Source organism: Antechinus flavipes, chromosome 2 (assembly GCF_016432865.1).
Source record: "Antechinus flavipes isolate AdamAnt ecotype Samford, QLD, Australia chromosome 2, AdamAnt_v2, whole genome shotgun sequence".
Classification (NCBI taxonomy): Eukaryota; Metazoa; Chordata; class Mammalia; order Dasyuromorphia; family Dasyuridae; genus Antechinus; species Antechinus flavipes.
This window is the reverse complement of record NC_067399.1, coordinates 325436736-325463047: the sequence shown is the minus strand read 5'-3', so window position 1 is coordinate 325463047 and position 26312 is coordinate 325436736. Positions and strand designations below refer to the sequence as shown.

Genomic DNA, 26312 nt, shown 5'->3' with positions numbered 1-26312 from the left:
ACTTAACCCTTTATTTGTTTCTGTTGGCTGCGGCATTAAGACACCAATAATTTCCTCAGGACTAGTTTTCTTTTTAGGAATACTTTGAAATGCCTCTGACTAAATATTCACCTTTTCTCATTGGTGGTTAGGTTTGTCAAATAGATCACCTTAAACTGCATCTTGTACATCCTTGTTTCCACTGACTACATCATTCCAATCCTCTCATAGGTGCAATCTTTATTTGAATTTTCTTTCCTTTACTTTTGAAAGGTTTTTCCTGGTCATTTACAGAACTTTTCAGTGGAATTGTTTGTTTCCACTACATGACTTGAGCTGCAGTATAGTTTTAGGTTGTTGTTGTTTTTCCTGTGGTTAATGTGTATGTGTGTTTGGGGAAACTTGTAATGCTTAAATTGTTCCTTATACAGCTTGTCTCTGAGACAAATGCTTATCTGAAAATTATTTTCTTTTAATGTTAATTTGTGCTTCTCTTCTTCCAGATTTGTCCTTTATTTCTATCTACAATCCCTCTTACTCTTTTTTTTTTTTTTTTGTCTCTTTGATGAGACTAGTTAACATGTATTCAAGTTTTTCTATTCTGTCAATCATCTCTGCTATACAGGCCATAAATTCTTCTTTAACAATTCTTTCTCATTTAAATCACTAAGAACTATTCCATAAGAATGTCTTCTTAGAAATCGACAGGACCCTTTGTCTTATCAGGTGTTCATTCATATCTCTTTGTTTTGCAATATTTAGATGTCTGGACTTCACCTTCCACTTTGCCACTACATTCTAAGGATCACTGGGCTTTTCTTTTGATTTGCAGCTAAAAGCACCTCTACATGTTGACCCCTGATGAAAAATGAGTTCCTTGAAAATAGGGATTGTTGTATATTTCATGTATCCCCAGTACTTAGCACAGTGTTTGAACTTAGAAAACACTTATCAAATGTCTTTTCATTCATTCACTCTCTTCCTCTCCTAGTGGAAACAAGATGCATTAACAGTGCTAGCTCTAAATGGGAACATAGACAAAAAAGCAACTTTGAAGAAAAAATGAGTAAAAACTGGAATAGCCCTACATGATTTTTTGGATGAAAGAGGGAAGCAGAATAGGGAAAAAGGAAACAGTGCAATAGAAGGGAAAGCAGTAATAATTAACTTAGTAGCTCTCTCTTTAATCGAGCAAGTATTTCAACAATAGTTTTGCCCTTAGACTATGTGTAGATATATACTGTAAGGATTAAAAAATGATGAAATTATTTGAACAAAATAAAAATAGAAGCCATGTTTGAATAATAAGCATCCCTTTATTTGCTGACACCTGTACAAAAACTGATTAACATGAGCAACAACAAAAAAAGTGTTTACTTGAGGTTGAAGTCAGAGGCTGCTACTCCCCAAAATGTTAAGTAAAACAGTGTATAACATCAGTATTAAAATGTTAGCGTTTTAGAGCTTTGTAATCTTTTGAAATTTTATTAAGCAAAATAAGATAAAAGATTACATGTTTATCTTCAGGAATGTAAAGGTCTAATTATCCAAACAATTTTTATTATAAAACTAAACTCTGAAGGTGTCTACAGAGTTGAGGTTTTTATTTCTCTCTTTAAATCAGTAGTCTAACAAGAATTAGAAAAGACAAAACGCTGTTCAGTGTTTCTGACAAAGTAGAAAGGGTGAAAACATAAATAAGGCTTTAATTTGGCAAAATATAATACAATGCCTTCTGCCATCCTCAAAAGAACAGTTTGTTTCCCAGTGACGTCACTCTGCAAAAAAAAAAAAAAAAAAAGGAAGTATATCTATTCAAAACAAAGAAAGGAAATGTATTTAAAAGAAAACTGTTGAATATATTTTATGTTCACAGCTTACTTGGTTCTAATAATGGGTATTTTAACCACTTTTGAAGTACTAGCACTTAAAAGTTATCAGAACAATTGAAAAAGCCTTCAGAGATTTAAAAATCCACAAATATATTAGTAAAAACTCAGAGAAAGCACTTAGTATCTCTCAAGGTTTCCAAAAATTCTGTGACAAATAAGTCAAAGAATCAAGATGATCAAGTATATTATTATAATATGCTGGGAGGTACAAGAAATCTTAAAGACTATCTTTAGTCCCTATATTTTACAGATGAGAAAACAAGGACCCAAAGAGATTTATTTGCCCATAAATCTTAGATAGGAATTTTTTTTTAAACCAGCATAATATGGTTAGAAGATGTTTAAAACAACAGATACATGGGGACTAAAAGTAAGAAATTTTAGAACTGTCAAACTCAGAAACAAGAAGTATATGTTAACTAAATTTACATAGTCTGAAAGCCCTTCCCAGATCATCAATCTCTTTTCAAAGAAGAAGGATATGTTGTATTTTCAGCAGCAATGTCCTGAAATTGAGATTAGACTTAAGAGTATTTAAAACAAACGGCTTCTAGTTTTAAAATTATTATTTAATATAACACAAAAACATGAAATATATTCCTCATACTTTGTATTGCCAGTCTGTCCTGATTTCTCAATATAAACAAAACAATTACAAAATAAGGTATGTGGGCTACTTATGCATGTTTATCTACATGTAAGATATAGTATTTAAAAATAAAAACAGTTTCTACTCTCAAGGATATGTAACCAAATATCTAAAATATATATAATCACAATAACTTATGAGTGTGTTAGAAAAGACAGGGAAGGAATTTTGTTGCTATGTTAGAGCAGGTCTTGGACTTATTTAGCACCCTTTTTTGAAGGAAATGAGCCTATCTTTGCAACTTTAAAAACATTATCATAAACAACAACAGTCAACAAAATCAAATAAATGTAAAAAAACAAAGTAGAAAATCTTACCCATAGTCCTTAGGTTTTAAAGAAGTTTGCTAACTCTTCAATTTCAAAAACAGGGGAATTTTAAGATAGGTAGAAATAGGTAGGTCATTCTTTAACAGTAGTACAGAATGGTCCTTCCCATTAGTAGAAAAGATCTGGTCACAGAGAGTCATCAGTACCATCATAAGAAACCAGAACTTTAAATGGCACTGGTGTTATTAATGAAAAGAATTTGGGTGCCTAGTTCCCTGGTGTGCTCAGATCCATCTACAATATAGAAAAATTTATGACTAGCATACCATTAATGTCATTGTCTTTCTGAAATGTATATATCTTTCAGGGTCTCAGAAGAACCATATTAAAAGCCTAGTATATGCAAGTGTACAGAAAACTTGGTGCATAAAGCTTACTTGGAGATTATTAATTTTATCTATAGGTAACTCAATCCCTCAGGCCAAAAAGGATCTGTCTCAAAAATACCAAAACAAATCAACTTACCAAGATGCAGCAGAAATTTAAGAAAATATTACATCACTATTCATGTAACAATAATGAATTTAACTTTAACTAAAAGCATCTATTTTCATAAATCAAAGAGAAACGGTTCTCTTGGAGTATCCCATAGAAAACTAAAATTGTTAAATATTTAAAAGAAATTTCAAAGTAATTATATTCACATTAATCTTCAATTGTATTTAAAAATCAATGCCAAGTAACTACAAAATTGTACCAAGTATCTTCTATCCAGCACAGCATAATTCTCTATTATTTTAGAATTACATGGTATTTCCAAGCAAACTAACAGAAATACTGCAAAGCTTCATGAATCATGGAAATGAATTTAAAAAAAAAAAGGCAAACTTATATGAAAATTGACAAAGAATTACAGCCATACAAAATTAAGCTGGAACTAAGAATTCCAGTTTTTTGTCAAGCCATAAGTCCTCAGACAATACTAAAGGGAAGGAAATCTGTTTACAATACTGTTTTCCTCAGAGAACTGAAGATCATCATGAGGATCCCATATTCATACCTAATTTGATGACACCAAGTAGAATAGCTCCAAAAGTGCTACTGTTATAAATTTCATTTGATTTTAAGGAAAACTTACTTATATTAATAACTGTCATGCAACACTTACGAATAAATTGTGTAGCATTCTTTATTCATGTCTTACCTACAATTTGAAAGTTTTCTTATTCCTTTGTGAGCTGTTGGTTTACTGCTTGGAGTAGCTGCTGTAATTGTGCTACAGTCTGGTTTAAACTAACAGATATTGTCTCTTTCTCAGAAGACTCCTAAAAAAAATTCAAAGGCAAAAAAAAAAAAAAAAAAAAAACACAACCAACAATTCAAAAAACAATTCAAAACGCTTTTTCAACAATATCCCAAAATAATTTATATTGATTTTATTTTTTAGATATTATGAGTAAGCTAAAAAAAATTATGAGAATCATACACATGGAAAATACAACAGTTATGCTTCAAAGGATGGTGATAAGGCAGGGGAAACCTGTATCACTAATGCAAAATATAAAAGTGTTTGATCAAAGCAAGGATGAAACAAGTAAATCAATTCCTATGAATAGTAGGGCGCTTGATCTGATTTACTTTTTAAACAGTAAGTCACCATCTTCATTTTTGTTTGTTTGTTTTTGCTAAGGCAATTGTGGTTAAGTGACTTACCCAAGGTCACACAGCTAGGCAGTGTTAAGTGCCACACTTAAGTGAAACCACATTTGAACTCAGCTCCTCCTGACTTCAGGGCTGGTGCTCTATCTACTGCGCCACCTAGCTATCCCACCACCTTCATCTTTATATACAATATTTCATCATTTAACATTAACCCTGAATTCATGGATCAGTTTTCTCAGCAACCAAAAGGAATAATCACAGAATTTAGAGTTGGAAGGGACCTGAGTGATCAATCATCTAATACAATCCATTCCAGTTCAATACTTTTTAGTCATGTCTGATTCTTTGCAAGCTCACTTGGGATTTTCATGAAAAAGATACTAGACTGCTCTGCCATTTCCTTTTCCCACTCATTCTACAAATGAGGAAACTAAGGCAAAGAGGATGAAGTGAAGAGATATAAAATGTTCACTACTATGTCTTCTACCCACCCAATGCAATTCATACTAAAAAAGGAATTCCCACTCTTGACAAGTGGTCATCCAGTTTCTCTTATAGCTCTAGATAGAGATCTCTTTAGACTGCTTTCCATTTATAGATGGTTCTACTTGTTAGGACATTTTTTCCTGATATGAAATCTAAATTTGACACTATGCATCTACCTATTGCTTCTATTTTTGCTCTCTGTGGCCAAATAGGACAAACAATCTTTCCATGTGACAGCCCTTCAAACACAGCTATCATGTCTCTTTTTTCTTTTCCCCTGTAATTTTAATTACTATAGTTATTTCAGTATTGGTTTGGTTGAGACTTTGCATTAATCAATCTGAAAATCTACTGTTTCTCTCTCAGTCTCTCAACCTGCATTTTTCATATTTACCTACTAAAAGGAGGGGGAGGGCCTTCACCATTCTGGTTACCCTTTTCTAGTGGCTCTCTAATTTAATTAAGTTATTTTCAAACTGTAGTATCCAGAACTGAATACATATTCCAAATGTGTCTCACCAGAGCAGAAAAAGTAATATCTCCTCCAAAATCTATGCCTCTCTTAATGCAATTCTAATTTAGAAATGAATAAAGGGAAACCCTAGAATGGTCTAAAGGAGCGGATTAGGCTATTTCTGAGGGGCATTTTGCCACTGGAATAAAATACATAACCAAAAATAGTGTTGCAGATAAATCACATTTATTTCACTATACAACAAAATGGAGAATAGGGGCAAAGAATGATGTTCTACACATTTGAAATATTTTGGAAATAAAGACATAGTTCTTATCATATTCCTTCCCACTACAATAAGACTAAAACATAATCCACATTTGATTAAATACCAGATTAGTGCCTTGTAGTTCATTTTAAAATTTGAGCTACAGGCCTATTAAGTGTTGAAGAATAAGCTGAACACATTAACATATCAATTTTCTAGCAATCACTTTCCAAACTCTTTTAATGACTAAAAATCCCCAAAAAAGTATTGATTGAGGGCAGAAAACAAGCTCCTATAATAAGGCTGCACTTCCAGTACAACTTAAAAATGATAGAGAGCAGCACATTTTTGGTAGGAGAAATTAAACGGGAAGTACAACATTTAGAATTCCCATCAAAAAATATCAGATTTGGTCTTCAAAATAAGCAAAGCTTTTAAAGTATGATGATCTTTCCATAAAATAAAAAATCCGCTCACTCTGACCTATAACTACTCAAACTTGTCATTGAATTTTATCATTCCTCTGTTAATTAGTCAGCAAATTTCCTAGTATACTTTCATTTAACAAAGAGCTAGTATATTAAATTCATCTATTTAATATAAATACATTTAAATCTTAGTATCAAAATCAGATATACTCTATGAGGTCAAAGATGGTCTTTTTGGTAAGTACATAACATTCTAGAAAATTCATTTGAGTCATAATTAAATCATGTTGTCCAAAACTAAATATAAGACTTTTAGTAGGTACATGTGAAAAATGCAGACAGAGAGTCTGAGAGACTGATAAACAGCAGATTTTCAGATTGAGTAATGCAAAGTCTCAACCAAACCAATACTGAAATAACTTTAGCAATTAAAACTACAGGCAAAATAGTAGCTACCAGTATGAATCTGCCCTTTTTTCTTCTCTATATAACCAAGTAGACAAGAGTTGAATAGTGTTATATTTCAGATTCTCTAAATTAGTACTCTAAATTGCAGCATTATGTAATCCCTAAAACAATGAAACAAAAATATCAAAACCAGTAGCTCTCCAATAACTGCAATTCAAGGCTAAGAAATTTAAATGGCAGCATTTCTTTTTAATAAGAAAATGAATTTGAGTTCAACATAATTGCTGTTAATAGACTATTTTTCCAGAAGATTTTTCCAGTTACATTTTGAAGTGAACATCATTCACAGAAATTCTAATGCAATTAGTCCCTAAAGGGGATTGAAAAAAATACACACCACTTCAGAAGAAACATCACTATTTTCAATAATACTGGTATCTCCAGCAGCTTTTACTATTTCTGATTGAATAAGATCCAATGATTGCTGAGCCTATTAAAAAAAATTTAAAAAAAATTTACAAGTCAGCAATTATTAAAGGACACACAGAACATATGACAAATTAAGAGCTTGTTGACAGAGTTTAGATAAATATATCTGAAAAACCTCCTCTAAAAAAACATGACCCAGTTTTACTTAAATCAACAAAAATTTAAAGTCAATTTAAAGGAAACAAGAAGCTTTGACAGAAAGATCACTGACACAAGCATTTACTGAACTTTGTTCAAAGAAAAGCTTTATAGGTTTGTGTTTTAAGATATCAAAAATATTTAAATACAATGCCCATAAGTTTATGTACTTCATTAAAAACTGCATTCACTAACTTAATGAGATAATTTCAGAGTATAATTGCCAGCAAAAGTTACCCTTAATGTTACCCTCAACTATGAAAGTCAATCAAGCATCTATTCCATGAATACCAGTTGTAGTTCAAGCATTAGTGAAAACTGATGAGCATATTTCAATATAAATGTTACATAAGCAGCAAATGCAAATAGAGCAACAACTATTTTATTTTTTTACATGTTTTTAAATTTAGTTTTTTAAAGCTTTTTTCGAAACATAGGCATAAATAGTTTTCAATATTCACCCTTGCAAAAACTCATGAAGAACAACAACTACTAAGCCAAGATAAGTGAACCTTGGTCTTAAAAGTAAGATTTCTCTATAAGTCAGTCCAATTATACAAACGCAATTTAATTCTCCACAGAAATAATGAATGGAAGAAATATATTGCTGATATACATCATTTACATACATATCTTCTTATTTTATACTTGAAGTATGTAGCAAATAGAATGCTTTATAAACAAGTACTTATATAAACAAGTATATATATACTTATATATACAAGTATATATAAACAAGTATATACTATATATACTTATATAGTGCCAAAAAAAAAAAAAAAAAAAAGAACATGGATGCATTAGATTTTAAGTATGGGCAGGCTTTTTAAAGTCTGTTAAAGAAAAACTTTTAAGTACCTAAACAGTAACTGATTGAACTCCTTCAAAATTTATAGCAAAATAAATGTTATTAAGAAAAATCACTAGAAAACAAGCCACAGCAAGAAACACACGATTAAAAATTGCAAAATCAAATGAAAATTCAAAACTAAGAAGCTTATTCTGAATTTGTTTGAGATTTAAATGTCAATGCAAAAAAATCTTTAATACAAAAGAGCTGTGTTACCTTATGCAGGTCACCGGCTACTTTCAGTCTTTCACTTTGTTCCATTTTAAGTTTTGTACGTGTTTCATTTAATTGTGTTTTCAGCTGTGAACATAAATCAAGATCATGATGAAATTAACTTGTATTTTTCTCAGATTAAGTAAGTGCCTTAATAACTGCAAAGGGAATGTGATCACTAATTGTTTCTATAAACAAGATATTAGTTAATATACCGCACCAGATAGATATACAGGAAAGCTAAGCAGAGGTGGCTCCATCTGTAATACTAAATGCAAGAAAAGAAAGCTTTAAGAATGAAAGTATTTAGAAAGTATAGAAAATTGTAAATGCAAAAACAAAATGAGGAAATTGGCTTAAGAAGGTTATTTTCATTCACTATTTATGAAACAGGTATTTAAATTATGTAAAATAACTGATTTTGCAAATATACATTCTAATCTTATTAGTTATTAAAACTCACTTGACTACAAAAAATGGAATGTATAATGTTAATTAATAAGAATAAACTAAAAATCAGGGGGCTAATTTAAACACTTCAGTAAGGTAAAATCTTGAGAAAATTCAAGATATTATTTAAAACTTCATTATGGTAATAAATATAAAAAGTAGTATCATATATACCTAGCCCCAAATTCCACTATTTTTTCAATTCTTGATTAAAGTCCTGGTTTTGGATAAATTTTTAAAATAACTTAATCCCAAAAAAGGAATCCTGTGATTTACTTAAAAATATTCTCCTTTCATCTCTGATTACTATTCTCACAAACTCACATAAAACTCATAAACTCACAAAAATATTGTAAAGAGAACATAATAAAATCAACATTAATTCCATTATGTATTTGCACATATTCACACACTCACATCTTCCATTTCACTTGTGTATAGGGTTCTCCTAAGGCTGGAAATTCTCTTCATCCACATAGATTAATAATTTATCTATAATTAAAAATCTTGGTTATATAGCTACTTGTATTTGAGAGGCAGGATTTGAAATTTAAGTTCTCCTAACTACAAGCCTTCTATCCACTAAGTTATACTTCCTCTCTCATTCACATTTTGTATAAAAAGTTCTGAACATGAAAAATGCTCAAGGGGGTCCTCTGTTACTTAGAATCCTCAAAAGGGAGATATATGAGAAAAGTACTTCACAAGTTCACTGGAAGGTACAATATGAAACTTAGTTTGAGATTCTCAAATTTAAATACATTGTTTCCACTTCTTCATTCATATCTCGTTCCTATAATGGAAGTGAAAGACATACTAATGAATGCTAATCGATTATACTGTAGATAACATTAATGCTTTGGGTAGCAGTTGGACTAACCTTTAAGGTTAATCGGTCTCCACCACTCTATGATTATTTTATTTCTACATATGGCCAAACACAAAAAAATTCTGGATGTACATTTCTGTTTGATGCTAATAAAGGCAATAATTAAAGTGATTGTAAATGACCTTATTTACCTTTAAGCTCAAAAAAGGGGGCATGAAAAATAGATTATCATCAAGAACCATGCAAACTAAAACTGTAATTCTAGAATTTGCTAAAATTCACAGAGGGCAGAAAAAAGGAAGGATCTCAATTAAGCTCTCCCAAATTCCCTTCCAAATAACTTTAAATAATGCCTCAAAATGAAATCTGGAGTAGCAAAAAATACAAAAGTTTGGTGCGAAACAAATGTGCCAGTCCAAGACAATTTAGGCCAGCAGGAAAGGTCTATCAAACTAGGGTAAGAGTGTAGCAGACAACACTTTGGGAAGTCAGGAGCAGGTCTTGGGGGCACCTGAATGGGCAGTACTGACTCTCAGTCCACAAGTAAGATGTAGGTCAGATAAGTGATCAAAAAGAGATTACAGAGGATTATAGCAGAGATTACTTTGCTGGCTCTAGATATAGAATTCTGTTTCATTGCCCATATGTCAATCTGAGTCTTAGTTGCAGGGCAAGGAGGAACACTAGCCTATCAGAAGTTGTAGCTGCAGGGGAGCAAGGACCCTTTGTCACAGTTCCAGAATGGGAAAGAAGGGTACCCACAAACCAGAAAACAGGCCAGGAGTGTAGTAAACACAGCTGTTCTTAGATCATACCACTTTGGAAGAACTGAAAACATACAGACCCTCAGAATTACCTCTGAGATTAGCAGCCAGAAAAACCTTAAATTGAAGACAGTTTCCCCCCTCCTACCCCAAGAGCAAAGCTTCACTTTAAGGTAGAGTTAAAAATTAATAGGCTGGGAAAATGAGCAAGAACAATAATAAAGTTGTTAACAGGGATAAAAGTTAACAGGGAAGATCAAAACACAAACTCAGAAGGAAAAAATAATCAAAATGACCACATCTAAAGCATCAAAGGAAAATATGACTTGTTTTCAGGTCCAAAAAGAATTCCAGGAAGAGCTCAAAAAGGATTTTAAAAATCAAAGAAAGGTAGAAGAAAAACTGGGGGAAAAAAATGACAACAATTTAAGAAAATCATGAAAAAAGAATCAATAGCCTGATAAAGGAGCCACCAAAAAATACTGGCATAACATCTTAAAAAACAAAATAGGCTAAATGATAAAAGAGGCACAAGACTCCATTGAAGATAAAAACTACTTACATAAAAGAATTGGCCAAAAGGAGAAGGAAGTACAAAAGTCCAATGAAGAAAATAATTCCTTAAAAATTAGGATTCATCTAACAAGCTAATGACTCCATGAGACATCAAGAAACAATAAAATAAACCAAAAGAATAAAAAACTACAAGAAAATATGAAACATCTCATTGGAAACACAACTGTCTTGGATAACAGATCCAGGAGAGACTCTTTAAGAATTTTTGGACTATTTGAAAGTCATGCTCAAAAAAAGCCTAAATATCAATGATCTTCAAAGAAATTATCAAGGAAAAACTGCCCTCATATTCTGGGAACTACAGAGTAAAATAGATATTAAAAGAATCCACTGATCACCTCCTGAAAGAGATCCAAAAATGAAAACCCCCAAGAATAGTAGAGCCAAATTCCAGAGTGCCCAAATCAAAAAGAAAATTTTTCAAACAGAAAGAAATAAATCAAATATTGTGTAACCACAGTCAGGATAGCATAAGATTTATCAGCTTCTACATTAAAGAATTACAGGGTTTGGAACATGATATTCTGGAGGACAAAGAAGGATTACAACCAAAAATGAGCATCATCCCTCAGGGGAAAAAAAGACATTTAAACATCCGCACTCAATAGGATAGAGAAATCTATCTTATCCTGCAAGAAAGTAAAAGAAAATGGAATACTAAAAAGGAGGAGGGTGACAGAAGAAAAGGAATATTAGGGGATAAGATAGTCAGAAGCAACGAACTTTTAAGGAAATAGCAATAGTAATTGTGATATAAATTTTGAAGCAAGTTTCTCTGATGAGGATCTCATTTCTCAAGTGTAGAGGGAACCGAGTCAAATTTATTTTTAAAAATAGCCATTCCCCAATTGATAAATGATCAAAAGATATGATTATGCCCAAAAAGCTATAAAAGCATACATACCCTTTAATTTAACAATACCACTACTAAATATGAATCCCAAAAGGGATGTAAAAAATAAAATAAAATAAAATAAAAAAAGGAAAATTACCCATATATACAAAAATATCTATATGAGCTCTTTTTTGGGGGGCAAAGAATGAAAATTAAGGGGATGCCCATCAATTGGGGAATAGCTGAATATAAATTATGATGTGTGACTATAATGAAATTCTATTATTCTATAAGAATTAATGAGCTGGATGCTTTCAGAAAATCCTGGAAAGTCCTCCATGAGTTCATATAAAGTGAAATGTACTTTGTAAAAGTAATTATCAATCTTGTGGGATAATCAGCTATGAATGATTTTGCTATTTTCAGCAATATGATCAATACTACTCTGAAGGACTCATGATAAAAAATGCTTTCCAAACCCAGAAAAAGAATTAATTGTGTTTGTCTCTGTCTCTGTCTCTCTCTCTCTCTCTCTCTCTCTCTCTCTCTCTCTCTCTGTGTGTATATATGTGTGTACACACACACATACATACATACTTTTTTTTATTTTTAAACTTCATTTTTCTTGAGATTTTTCTTGGGTGTATACAAGGGGAATCTGTTTTTTCCCCCTGCAATGTTACTTTTATAAAAATGTTTTGCATAACTTCATGTCTCTTCTCAATAGAGGAATGACGTGGGGGAGGGAGGAAAGGAAAGAATCTGAAACTCAAAACAAATGTAAAAAAAATTCTTTTTTACATGTAACTGGAAAATACATACATATAAATATGTATATATGTGTGTATGTGTATACACACATATATATATATGTACATATAAGAGAACTGATGATACCTAAATGCAAATTGAAATATAATTTTTCCACTTTATATTTTTGGTGATATGGCTAATATGGAAATATATTTTGCATTCTTTTTTAAAAATAAATATTTAATGAAATAGAGAAGTTTTAAACATACCTAAATCAAAGACCAGAGCAAAATAAGAAAATTTTACTTTTAAATACAATACTCAATAGAGGTATAAAAAGGTAAACAGTAAATTATAAATGATTTAATAAGGTTAAATTGTTTATATTCCTATGTGGAAAGATTAATTTGTAATTCCTAAGAACTTTATCATTATTAGGGCAGTTAGAAGGAATATACATATACAAAAGGCATGGATGTGAGTTGACTATTATGGGATAACATCTAAAAAAATAAAAGTAAGGGATGAGAATGCACTGGGAAAGGGGGAAAGTGAGACATAGAATGGGATAAATTATCTCATATTAAAGAGGCATAAAAGAGCTTTTACAGTGGAGAAAATGGGATATGTAAGGGAAGCTTGAACCTTACTCTCATTGGAATTGCCTCAAAAAGGGAGTAATGTGCATACTCAGTTGGCTATAGAAATCCATCTTACTCTACAAGAAAGTACTAGGGCAAGGGAAAAAAGAAAAAGGGGGATAGAAAAAAGGGAGAAATTGTTGAAAGGGATGATGGATTGGGGGAGACAATAGTCAGAAACAAAATATACGTGCAAAGTTAAGAGTAGATGGAATAAAAGGACAGAACAAAATAAATGGGGAAAATAAGATAACAGAAAATAAATTTTTCATAACTAAAAAAAAATATTTCAAGTTTCTCTGAGAAAGATCTCATTTTTCAAATATATAGAGAACTAAGTCAAATTAATGAGAATATAAATCATTTCCCAATGGATCAAAATACAAGAATAGGCAGTTTGAGGAATGGATCAAAGTTATCTATAATCATATAGATACTATAAAGGACTGATTAGAAAAATGCAAATTAAAATAAATCTGAGGTACCATTTCACATCTAGGAGATCAGCTAATATGGCAGAAAGAGGAAATGAAAAAAATTGGAGAGAAGGCAGGAAAATTGAGACATTAGTGCATTATTAATGAAATTATTAATTGATTCAATCATTCTTGAGAATAATTTAGAATTATCCCCAAAAGGCTATAAAACCATGCAGATTCTTTGTTCCTCTCAGTTCTATATCATAAAGAAATAAAAAACAAAACTGAAAAGCATCTATATGGACAAAACTACTTATAGTAGCTCTTTATAAAATGGCAAAAACTGGGGGAGAAATGGTAAGTCTATAAACTAGTGAATGGCTGAACAAGGTGTGGCATATAATTGTGATAAAATATTACTATGCTATAAAGAAATGACAAGCAGGATACATTTAGAAAAACCTGAAAAAACTTACATGAATAAATGCAAAGAGAAATGAGCAGAACCAGAAGAACAACGAACACAATAACAATATTGTATAATAATCAACTGTGAATGCCTTAGCTATTCTCAGCAATATAATGAAACAAGACAATTCTGATGGACTTATGATGAAAAATAAAATCCACTTTCCAGAGAAAGAACTGGTGACATATGAATGAGGATCAAACTTTCTTTTTCTTATTTGCTTTTTGAGGGCTCTTGTGTTTTAAATTGAGGGGGGGAAGGGGAAAGACATGTATTTACCTGTGATTTCTTCAACAATATGGAAATATGCATAACTACTCATGTCAAATCTGTATAAAATTGTTTTGCCTTCTCAAAAACGGGGCAGAGAAAAGAGGAAGGGAGAGAATTTGTAACTCAAAAAAATTTTTTTAGCTTTTTATTTTTCCCTATCCATACAAAGATTATTTTCAACATTCAACTTTGCTTTAAAACCTTGTCTTCCAATTTTTTTTCCCTCCCTTCCTCCAACATCCTCCCACAGACAGCAAGCAATCTAAAATAAGTTTTAATATAGGCAATTCTTCAAAACATATTTTCACATTTGTCATGTACAAGAAAAATCAGATCAAAAGGTGAAAGAAAAAAAAAAGCCAACAAATGACAAATCCCCAAAAAGGTGAAAATATTATACTTTGCTCCATATTCAGTCTTTAGTATTCTCTCTCTGGTTGCAGTTGGAGCTTTCCATTCTAAGTCTCTTGGAATTGCCTTGAATTATCTCTATGTTAAAAGAGTTAAGTCTATCACAGTTGATCATCACATAAATCTTATTGTTGCTGTGTACAGTGTTCTGTTGGTTCTACTCACTTCACCTATTACAGCTACCACACAGCATAAGTTCATAAAGTCTTTCCAGGCTTTTCTAAGATCAGTCTACTCATCATTTCTTACAGAATAGTAATATTCCATTGCATTCATGTATCAAAACTTATTTAGACATTCCTCAACTAATGGGCAACCACTCAATTTCCAGTTCTTTGCCACTACAAAAAAGGGCTGCTAGGAATGCAAAAAAAATTTTTTAATGTATGTTAAAAACAGTTTTTATATGTAATTGGGGTAAAACATCAAATTATTACCTATTTGCTAAATTATGGGGGGGGGGCCCCCACTGGAAGAATGTCTTCTTTTGTTATTAATGCAAACAACTTATAGGTGGTATTGGGATTATCTTTTAATGTTTAATAAAATTCACATGTGAATACAATTGGTCTTAAAATATTTTTTATTTGGAGATCATTTATAGCTTGTTCAATGTCTTTTTCTGCTACTGAGCTATTTAATATATTTCTCCTTTTATTAATAATGGTATTCTATAATTTTGTAAATGTTGATTCACTTCCTCTAAGTTACCAATTCTGAGAAAATACACATTTATAATATCTAATATGATTATGATATATCATGTCATAATACAAATACATATAACTGAAAGTGTAAAGTGGTTAGAAAATCAAGAAAATGGAAGAAATTATTTTCTGAATATATAGATTTAGAGTAAAATAGTAATTAAAGTAAAATAGTTCCTTACATAATACTGTAATATCATCATGCAATAGGCAGTCATGATCACTACATAATCACTGTAACATTTTGGCAGAGATGGATAAAAGTATGGTAATTTAAAATACACAATACAAACAACTTTTATCTTCAGTGAAATAGAGAATAGTTTGCTGGCATAACAGTTCAATGATAAATAGTTGGAAAAACCACTGTACATGAATGAAGACAGCAAATGTTCTACTTTGGCACAGTAGCAGAGTTGAATGAAGGAATCCTAACCTAAATAAACCATAGACTATTTAAAGTCTAAAGTTGTTTTGTTTTACTTTGTTTTTAGGAAACCAAAAAATAAAACTTGGTAGGAAAAATCTAAAATGAATTTTTAAAATATAGTAAATAAAATTAAGACAACCATATTTGCTCTTACTACCAAAGTAAGACAATACAAATCATAAACTTTGCATCTATTTGAGAATCAGATTTAATTCTAACACAGTAACAGATTTTTATAGTATAGGACAAGAATACCTAAACTAATTTAGTAATATTCTGAATATATATATATATATATACCTTGACAGTAAAAGTAGTACAGTTGGCTTTCTAAAGCCATGCCTCTCACATGGGTCTAAATATCATGAAAAAAATACCCTGATAAGCTAAGCCATTATATACAAATTCCACATTTATTGTTTTCAATTAGCTACATCTAAATGTTTTAGTGAAGGTCTCTTTTAGTCCAAAATCAATGATCCTATGAATATCTCTGCAAACCAACAATTCCTTATTTGCATATTTATAATTTTTGTTGACAAAAATAATACGGTCTCGGAAAAGTTAGATTTTATAAAATATAAAAAAGTATGAAAAGAGTTGGAAGCAAACATGCCATTTGTTAGGAGCTAAGAAAAGAAGATAATTTTAAGGACCATCAGAATATAAAAATAATCATGATTTAGGGGAAAAAATGCCAAGCTAAAGATGTTAGCAGAAAGAAAAGGTTTGGATGGTTTCTCCACATACCAGAACAAATATTTTGAGAGTTTATTTTATACTCAGTGGAGAAGAAACTTCTTACCAAATCTAGCTCTTCATTCTGTCTTACTGCTTCAGAATATGAATCATCAAGTTTTTTCTGCAATTCAGTCAACAGATCTTTCAGCTGAAATGAAGTTTAGAGTTTAAGATTCATCTCCTTATGATGTTCCATTTTTCTTCTGCTAAGTTATTAGGATATCCACTTAGACAGAACTTCAGCCATGAACTCCCCAAAACTTATACTGAAATATCACTAATCAGAAAATTAATTTCAAAAGGGCAACAAAGTCGAGACAAATTATATTTACCTCTCTAACTTCTGAAACATAAGTAGATCGTTCTATTTCTGCCTTCTCTAGTTCACTTTCCAAATGTTCTCTCTCTCTTCTCAGCTAGAAGGGGAAAAAGGTTAAAATACTTAAGTTTTGAAGATTATATTTTTCCTGCTTCCCTACAACAACAAAAAGTATACTCATAATACTCTTGAATAAGAAATTACACTCTCAAAAACCGTTTGGCATATCATCATTTAACAATTTAAGACAAAAAAGATCTTTTTAAAAAAAAAATCACAATTCTTATTAAGGCTAACAATATAAGAGACTAAAATGTATCAAATAATGAAATAATAAATTATTTTATATAACTGTACGTACAGTTTCAAGTTCTTTATTTTCTCCTCTTAATCTCTCTGCCTCTTGTTCCAAAGAACTTAATGAAAAATGTATCTGCAATTTAAAACAGAGATCAAAAGACATGCTAAAATAAATATCTAAGTCAACCAATAATTGTACAGTTACTAGTAATATAACAGTATCTTCTCCTCAATCTCTCTGCCTCTTGTTCCAAAGAATTTAATGAAAAATGTATCTGCAATTTAAAATGAAACTCAAAAGGCATGCTAAAATAAATACCCAAGTCAATCAATAATTGTGCAGTTACTAATAACCAATTCACAATTGCAAATTCTTAAAATGAGTCTTAAGAATCAAAATGCATATTAAAATGAAGTCTAAAATGAAGTTAGGCACCCATATTTCTCAAGTTGACCAAAATTGTGATGAAAATATTCTTTACATATAAAATTAAAAATTAGAGAGCATTTCTAAATCACTACTAATATAAAAAGGCAAATTAAAACAATTCTGAGGTACCACTTGACAAATATCAGAAATGCCCAATGCTGGAAGGGATGTGGAAAATTAAGTGTACTAAACTAATAAACTAGGAGAGTTGTGAACTGACCCAACCATTCTGGAAAACAATTTAGAGTCCTGCCCAAAGAGTTATAAAACCATGTATACTTTTTGATCTAACAAGACCACTAGTAGGTCTGAATCCCAAAGAGAGCAAAGGCCAAAAAAAAAACCAAGAAAGAAAAGAAAAAAAGAAGACTGTTATATACAAAATTATTTTTAGAAGCTTTTTGAAGAAACAAAGAATTGGAAAATAAGAAGATAGTTGTCAACTGGACAAATTCAAGTATATAATTGTGACAGAATACTACTGTACTATAAAAAATAACAAACTGGATAGTTTCAGAGAAAACCTGGGAAGACATATATATAGGAGATCACTGTATCAGCAATATTGTTTTGATGATCAATTATGAAAGATTTTGTTATTCCGATCGATACAAAAATCACAAGACAATTCTGAAGAATTTATCAGGAAAAATGCTATCCATCTCCCGAGAGAAAATTGATGAAATGAGTGCAAACAATAGGGACAGCTAGGTGGCGCAGTGATAGAGCACCAGCCCTGAAATTAGGAAGAACTGAGTTCAAATGTGACCTCAGACATTTAACATTTCCTAGTGTGTGATCTTGGGCAAGTCACTTAACCCCAATTGCCTCGGGGGAGGGGGGGGGGGGGGCAAGAAATGTCAAAAATATTATAAAGCATTAACCCTAGAGTAAGTACAATCTTTTTCTAGGTTATAATGTGCTCACATTCCAACTCTGCCATTTACTATCTGTTTTATCTTGGTCAAATCACATAACCAAGTGGGACTTAGATTCATCTTTTAAACTAGATGGAATGAGATCTACTTTTACTCTAGGTCTAGTCCTAATATACTCAACAACTAATATTTGAAAGTAACTTTTAATATGTTCATTAATAAACACAAAATGCATAAAAATAAGAGTATTGCTCTTAAGAGAAATCACATATTTTGTCACAGAATGGGACAGGCAAAGTAGAAGGAATAGAGTATATGCTACATAAATAGAAGTACATTAGACTAGAATCTATTGGTAGATGACTGAAACAGATTACTAACTACCACTTTTCCCAAAAGGTAGAAATCTTCCTTTCTTCAAGGTTCATTGTTTAAGAAATCACCCAGAATGAGTGTTAAGTAAAGAATGGACTCTATATAAATGGAAGAAGTACCTTTATCATTGAAATTAGAAATTCATTCAAGTATGGATATCCTTAAGAGAAAATAGTTATTCATTTAACTTTTTTTAAAAAAATTTTTACTTTTTCTCTAAAAAGATTTCAAGTTACATTAGTTTATAATACTTTCAAATCACTTCACATGTTAATAATCTTTTCTAGTATTATAAATCCTTCTTGGCATATAAATACCTGTCTAGTAGCTTTCTGTGATTCTTCAACTTTAATTTTCCATTTGTTTTCTTCTTGCTCCACACTTTGCTGTAATCTCTGTAAAATCCCCTCCTACAAGAATAATAGATTAGTTGTTTTATAACATACATATTATAGAAAAAATTATTAAGATGCTACTAGATGTTAAGAGTCATATGAAAACATAACAATGTGGATTAAAAATAATTCCTACTGTTTCTGCAAGAACAGACTTGTACTTTTCACATTCTAGCTGTAACATTGCGTGCATATCATCAGCTTCTTTCAACTTTTGTTGTAGAACCTGCAATAATAAAATCACAAAATGCCAGTATTCATTTATTTGTACATAAAAATTTTATACTATAATTTTATTCTCAATATTCAATATTCAATACATAATTGCAATATGGCATGATAAATAGCTTTCAACTGTTTCCTAAAAAGACATTTCTTAAGACTACTCAATTGATGAGAAAGTAATTCAATACCCCCAACTTAGTTTTTTATTAAAATTCTAATTGTTTGCATTTGTTGGTATTATCAGAAAGTATAATTTTTAAATAAAAAGATTTGATACTTATGTTTGAGAAATCTTGCGGCAATCTTAAAGACATTAATATATGCTAACCATTCCCCATAGTCATCTCTAGACAGGAGAGTAGTTAATTAATGGAAGGCAGTCTTTAAGAGGCAGAGCATAGCTAAAACAAAACACCTAAAGTAAATAACCAAGCTAACGCAGACTGCTAAAAGAGTAGTAAAACAGCTCCCTAAAATTCTTTGGTGTCAACCTGTCACAAACCATTCCAAGTGGCTGTTGGATGATCATTGAGGAAAGCCCCCAAAACAAACACAGCACTGACAATAAAGTATGGAAATAAAAAGCCTCCATAGCAAACCCATGTCTAGAACAGGTCTCATTTTCATTCCAATAGCTACTCTTGGAAATCTCATCCAACATATTACGTCATCACCTAAGCACACAAATTTCAATATCAAAGGATAAAAATCCATTCAACCTGAGACCACTCTTGTCATGTCCCTTCAGATATTGCCTCCTTCCTAGTCTGTATGATATCTTTGTTGAAAAAGCTACAATTAGATGAGAATGGGCATTCCCTCCACTGATAAATATATATATATACCAGGACACTACATTAAGCCTACAAATATAAAAGGGGGAAAATATCCCCTATCTTCAAGGAGCTTACAATCAATCAAGAAGTTAATATAAATATAAATCAGTATATATAAAATACAAGGCAATCAAAAAGAATTGCTAAATGCATACAAGGTTCCAGATACTATATAAGCTTTGTGAATTAAAAAAAAAAAAAAAAAAAAAAAACACAACAACAACCACCTAATTTCTGTTGTCAAAGAGACTGTATTCAAACAGAGAGGACAACATATACATATATAGTAGATTCAAGGAATCTTAGAGAGGAAGCACTAACATCTAGGAAGACTGACAAAGGCCTCTGAGAGAAAATGGTATTTAAACTCAAACTTGAAGTCAGACATTCCTGACTTCAGAAAAGAAGTGAAAAGAGAAGCATTTTAGGCACAGAAGACAGCAAGTTCAAAGATACACAGAAGAAAGATATTTTGAAAAGCAAACATAATAAACAAGAGAAAAACAAAACAAAAAAAAAGGTTAATATATTTGAGCAACTGGAAGGGACTAAAAGATGACTGAGTGCTTACATTCTAATAAGAAGAGAAGAAACAAGCAGCCCCTACAAAAATACTACTATTTTCAAGGGTCAAAGAAAGAGTTTTAAAAGACAAAACAAGGCCTGGCAAAAGAAAGAAATGATTTTTGTTCTGTTTTCTTGTTTTAAAAAACGGGTTAAAAAAGAGACAAAATGGAATATAGTAGGGAAGACAAGGGGGTAGGCACTATTTCTCATAAGAGTACACAATAAGAGTAAGTAATGTAGGGATGAAGAAATATAGGAAAAAATGAAGGGAGAAGTGAACATCTTAGGAATCTCACTCTTAACTGTATCCAGTTAGTATAGAAATAAATTAAAGTCAACAGAATAACAAGTTGGGTGGAAAGTGTGATTTTGATAAAATTGGGGAGGGAACAATTAAATGTAAAACTAATTTCAATTTTGGAGAATAGAGCATGAAAGAGAAAGAAATACCTTAAATACAGAGATCTGGCCAGAAAAATCAAACAAAAAGTAATAATTACAGATTATTTGTACTGATCACATTAATATTCTTTTTCCACAACCTCTTCTATAACAAAAGATGAAAAAAGAAGAGGGAGAAGAAAAAGTATAAGAGAATAATAATGGAGGAAAAGACACAATTAACAATCAAAACAAAGAACTTGAATTTGAACTGCATGAATTCACCCACAAAATGGAAGGGTAAAACAATAAGAAAGAAAAAAAAAATCAACAATAATGTTTGCAAAAAACAACTGAAGCAAAGATTGAAGACAAGCAAAAAATGAAGAGCTATAGCAAAAAATATTATGCTGCAGATAAGTCCAAAAAAGTCAGTGATAGTGATCATAATCAAAATAGTAATAAAAGTACATATGGTTTTTAAAAGATAAGCAAGGAAACTTCATTTTACTTCAAGGCATCATAGACAATAAAATAATATTAGTCTTTAACTTTAGGCACCAAATGCCAAAAGTTTCTCAGTACTTAAAAAACTAATTGAATTACATATAGACAAAAATAAAAAGATTAATAATTCAGAAGGGCCTGAATAAAAATCCATATGAAAAGAGTTATTACTGAACCAGAAAAAGAGTATGGATATTTTTGAAAACTGAGCATGGCATCTTTGTAAAAGATGACCAGGTATTTTTACAGCATAAACTATACACAAATATAGAAAAATTAAAAGTAACCTTTACTGACCACAAAGTCTATTTTTTTTTAATTAAAGCTTTTTATTTTCTAAACATTTGCATGTTCTTCCTCAACTTTAACTCTTGCAAAATCTAGTGTTCCAATCCCCCTCCCACTTCCTCCCCTAGATGGCAAGTAGTCCAATATAAGTCAAACATGATAGAAATGTTAAATCTAATACATGCATACATATTTATACAATTATCTTGCTACACAAGAAAAATCAAATTAAACCAGAAAAAAATGAGGAAGAAAATAAAAAGGCAAACAACAAAAAGAGTGAAAATGCTAGTTGTGAACCACACTTGCTTCCCACAGTCCTCTCTCTGGATGTAAGGCTTTCTTCATCACAAGATCATTGGAACTGATCTAAATCATTTCATTGTTGAAGAGAGCCATGTCCATCAGAATTGATCATCATTGTTCTTATCATGTACAATTATTGGTCTGCTTATTTCATTCAGCATCAGTTCATGTTCTGTAAATGATCAGCACAATAATATTCCATAACATTCATATATCATAACTTATTCAACCATTCTCCAAATGATGGGCATCCCACTCAGTTTCCAGTTTCTTGCTACACAAAAAGGGGATACGTGCTGACAATAAAGTATTAAAAATTATCAAAAAAGGCATTTGGAAAAATCAAGTTTAAATAATTTACTCCTAAGAAATTGTGGCACAAACAAATCAAATCAAGAATAATTTCAAAAAAAAGTAACAAGACAATATTCCAAAACTTTTGAGATGCAAGAAAAGTAGTCTTTAGGGAAAAATGTTTATCTCCAAATATTTTCATCAACAAAAGAGAGAAAGACTAGATCAATAAATACAACGTTCAATTTAAACACACACACACACGCGCACACACACACACGAAAAGATAACACAACCCCCAATTAAATAGAAAAATAAATTTTCTAAAACTCAAAGGAGAGAAACCAAAAATTCTAAAATATATTAATTAACTTGATCAATATTAGATTAGGAACTTAATTTTGTGGGTTAAGACTAACAAATAACTATTGTGCTTTTTTAATTAAAAAAAAAGAAAGAAAGAAAGGAAACCAAATTGCCAAAACAAAAATTAAACAATTTACAATAAATTAAATAAAGGGAACTATTGGAAACTTTTTAACCCAACAAAACATAAAACTTAAATGAAATTAATATTTAAAATACCCAGACTAACTAAACAAAGGAAATTTAAATAATTATATCTCAAAAAAAAAAAAATGGACAAGGCATAAAAAAATTTTCAAAGGAAAAAAAAAAAATCTCAGGACCAGATGGGTTTGCAAATGACTTTTCCAAAAATCAAAGATCAATTAATTTCAATATTATGGAGTTTGCAAAAACAGGAAAAGATATCCTACCAAACTCCTTCTTTGAATATGAACTTGATACCTAAACCAGGGAAAAACAAAACAAAACTAGACTAATATCTCTAATTGAATATAGATGAAAAAACTTTAAATGTGTGGCTATTTTTACATATTTAAAAGATAGTATACTATGAAAAGGTATTATAACAGAAATATAAACTCAGTACCAGGAAGACAACTAATTACAAAAACAATTTTTAAAAATCACAAATTTTTAGTCTAAAAAAACTTTTATTTTTTGAAAACTGTAATCCCCATTTTATGGCCAAAAACCTTAAAAAGCCATCTTCAAAGAAACCAAGGACATGATAAGAGATAAATAGGGAGAGCATTCCATACCTAGGGAACAGCCAATTCGAAAAGCACATAGATGAAAAATAGGATGCCATATACAATAAGAAACAAGTAGGGCTATATGGATAATATATAGAGCAGATATGAAAAGAAATCTGAAAAAGTAGGAAGGAATTATCTTGTGAAGAGCTTTAAATACTTAATGGAGTTCATTACATATAACTAAAAAAGCTGAATGCTTATTAGAATCTACTGATCTTAGAAGGGGAGAAATGGTCAGAGCCACAGTTTAGAAAGATTACTTCAGCAAATTTACAGAGATTGGATTGGAATAGAAAAAAAATATGAGACAACAGACTAAAAAACTACAATAAAAATATGAAATTCTTCATGAATTAGACTATTGTTTTTATATGGGATCTATGCTAAAAATAGTATTTATATTACTAAATGTAAACAAAGTTTTTGACAAAACACAATATTCAATTGTTTAAAAAATAATATTAGGAACCAATATTATCTTAAAATGGTTATATGTATATTGTAAATATAAAGTTATTATCTGTAAAAGAGAAATTTTGGAAGCTTTTCCAGCATCACCACTATTGGTGCTTTATTAACAATTTGTCAAGAAAAAGTAATTGAAGTACTTTTTGTAAGCACAGGCAAAAAGGAAACAATAATTGCTTTCTGCAAATAATATTATGGTTTATTTATAGAAATCAGAGATGCAAAAATCTTCAATGAAACAATAACTCCAGCAAAATAACAATAAAAACAAATCCATTTAAATCATCAGGTATTCTGCATAATGCCAATCAAAATGATCAAGAAGAATCTAATTTTAAAATAATTACAGAATATGCAAAATACCTGAGTTTAATTATTTAGAAAGAGGCAAGAATCAAATGAATTTAATTACAGACTATTTTTCAGAAATAAGGAAAAGCAATCAGAAACACTTATTGCTTGTATGTGGGCCATAACAATATGATAAAAATTATAATACTAGTTTAAATTAATATACAGATTCAGTGCCATACCAAAATACCAAATAGGTATCTTTTTAGAGTTAGACAAAATAACAATAATTTATCTAGAGGAATAAAATATTAAGAATTTCAAAGAAAATTACAAAATAAAATAGCTAAAAAAAGGAACCCTATCAGAACCAGGTCTCAAATTATATTATAACAGTATTTAATATTGTAATTAAAATAGTAATTAAAATAATTTAATAATAATAGCTAAAAAATATAGAAAAGTTGATCACTGTAACAGATTAGGTACCAAAGACTCCAAAAACAAATGAACATACTAACAGTACTGAATAGTTCAATCTCTTCTAACCAGCATCTCATACCACAATAAGCTTCAAAGAAATTCATAACCTAGCTATAATCTTTATAAAAAAATTAGAAACAAGGAAAGAAAACACCCTTCTAGGGATAGTGGAAGAAATTCTTGACCCAAAAAGGATGGGGAAAAGAAATTACCAGAGATAAAAAGGACAATTTGAACAATTTAAAATTGAAAAGTTTCTGGAAAAAGAAAACACAGTTAGAATTAGAAGAGAAACAAATAACTGGCAGGTGAAGAGGAGGGAATCTTTTATAGCAAAATTATCTAATGACAGTCTTATACCCAAAATATACAGGGTATTGATATAAATATGTAGGAATAAATAGATACAAATATATAAGCCATGCTCTAATAGATAAATGATTAAAAGCTATGAAAAGGCAATTGTCAAAGAAAGAACGTGTTATGAAAAAAAAAGCTTCAAATCACTAAAAGAAATGTACATTCAAACAACTCTAAGGTTCTGTCTCACATCCATCAGATTGGCAAAAATGACCAAAAATAGAAAATGAACACTGATGGAAGGGCTGGGAAATGCTGGAGCTCCGAATTTAGACATTCTGGAAAGCCATTCAAAACTATGTTCAGTCACTAAACTGCATATACATCCTTTTTAGCAATATATATCTATGTTATACATGTTTTATATGTATATATGTATACACATATACATACATACTAATCAAAGAGGAAGGCCAATATGCACAAAAATACTTATAGCAGCATTCTTAGTTATAGTTAAGAACTGGAAACAAAGTTACTGCTCATCAATTGGGGATGCCTGAACAAATCATGATATAAGAATGTAAGGAAACATTCTCAGGCCACAAAAAATGCAAAAGGATGGTTTCAAATAAAGCTGGAGAAATTTATACAAGATAATGCAGAAAGAAATAAGCAGAACTGGTAGAATCTACAACATTGTGAAGAAAAATAATTTTGAATTAAGAAGTCTAATCAATACAATGATTAATTATGACCTCAGAAGACTGTGGTTGAAGCATGTTTCTCAGCTCAACAGAGCTGATAGTTTAGAGATACAGAATAAGGCATACGTGTTCAAACATAGTCAATGTATGGTTTTTATTTGTTATAATTATTTGTTACAGAAAAGAACTTATAGGAGGAGTTATGAAATTGGGGATAATGAGAGTAGGAAAAAGAAGAATGGCATGGAAAGGAAGATAAGGAGGAAAGGAAAAGAAGAAAAGGGGGGGGAAAGGAAAAGCATCAATGAAACATTTTTAAAAATTCACAGGAGAGCAGAAGGGAGTTCAGAGAAAG

General features: G+C 30.6%; 1 protein-coding gene across 7 annotated transcripts in view; it reads right to left on the bottom strand.

Moving 5' to 3' along the window:
- Nucleotides 1-1275: 1275 nt before the first annotated feature.
- KTN1 (kinectin 1) overlaps nucleotides 1276-26312 on the bottom strand; it is a 141004-nt gene continuing 115967 nt past the window's right edge. For 5 of the 7 annotated variants that reach the window (XM_051977714.1, XM_051977715.1, XM_051977718.1 and 2 more), the window contains 9 exons: nucleotides 19317-19406; nucleotides 19103-19195; nucleotides 17164-17235; nucleotides 16816-16899; nucleotides 16548-16631; nucleotides 8189-8272; nucleotides 6893-6985; nucleotides 3994-4114; nucleotides 1276-1757 (listed from right to left, as the gene is read on the bottom strand). In XM_051977714.1, coding sequence (XP_051833674.1) covers nucleotides 4013-4114; nucleotides 6893-6985; nucleotides 8189-8272; nucleotides 16548-16631; nucleotides 16816-16899; nucleotides 17164-17235; nucleotides 19103-19195; nucleotides 19317-19406 — 702 coding nt within the window. In that variant the 3' untranslated portion in view covers nucleotides 1276-1757; nucleotides 3994-4012. The remainder of the gene's footprint in view (nucleotides 1758-3993; nucleotides 4115-6892; nucleotides 6986-8188; nucleotides 8273-16547; nucleotides 16632-16815; nucleotides 16900-17163; nucleotides 17236-19102; nucleotides 19196-19316; nucleotides 19407-26312) is intronic. The other 2 variants (XM_051977717.1, XM_051977719.1) reach the window with 1 other exon arrangement.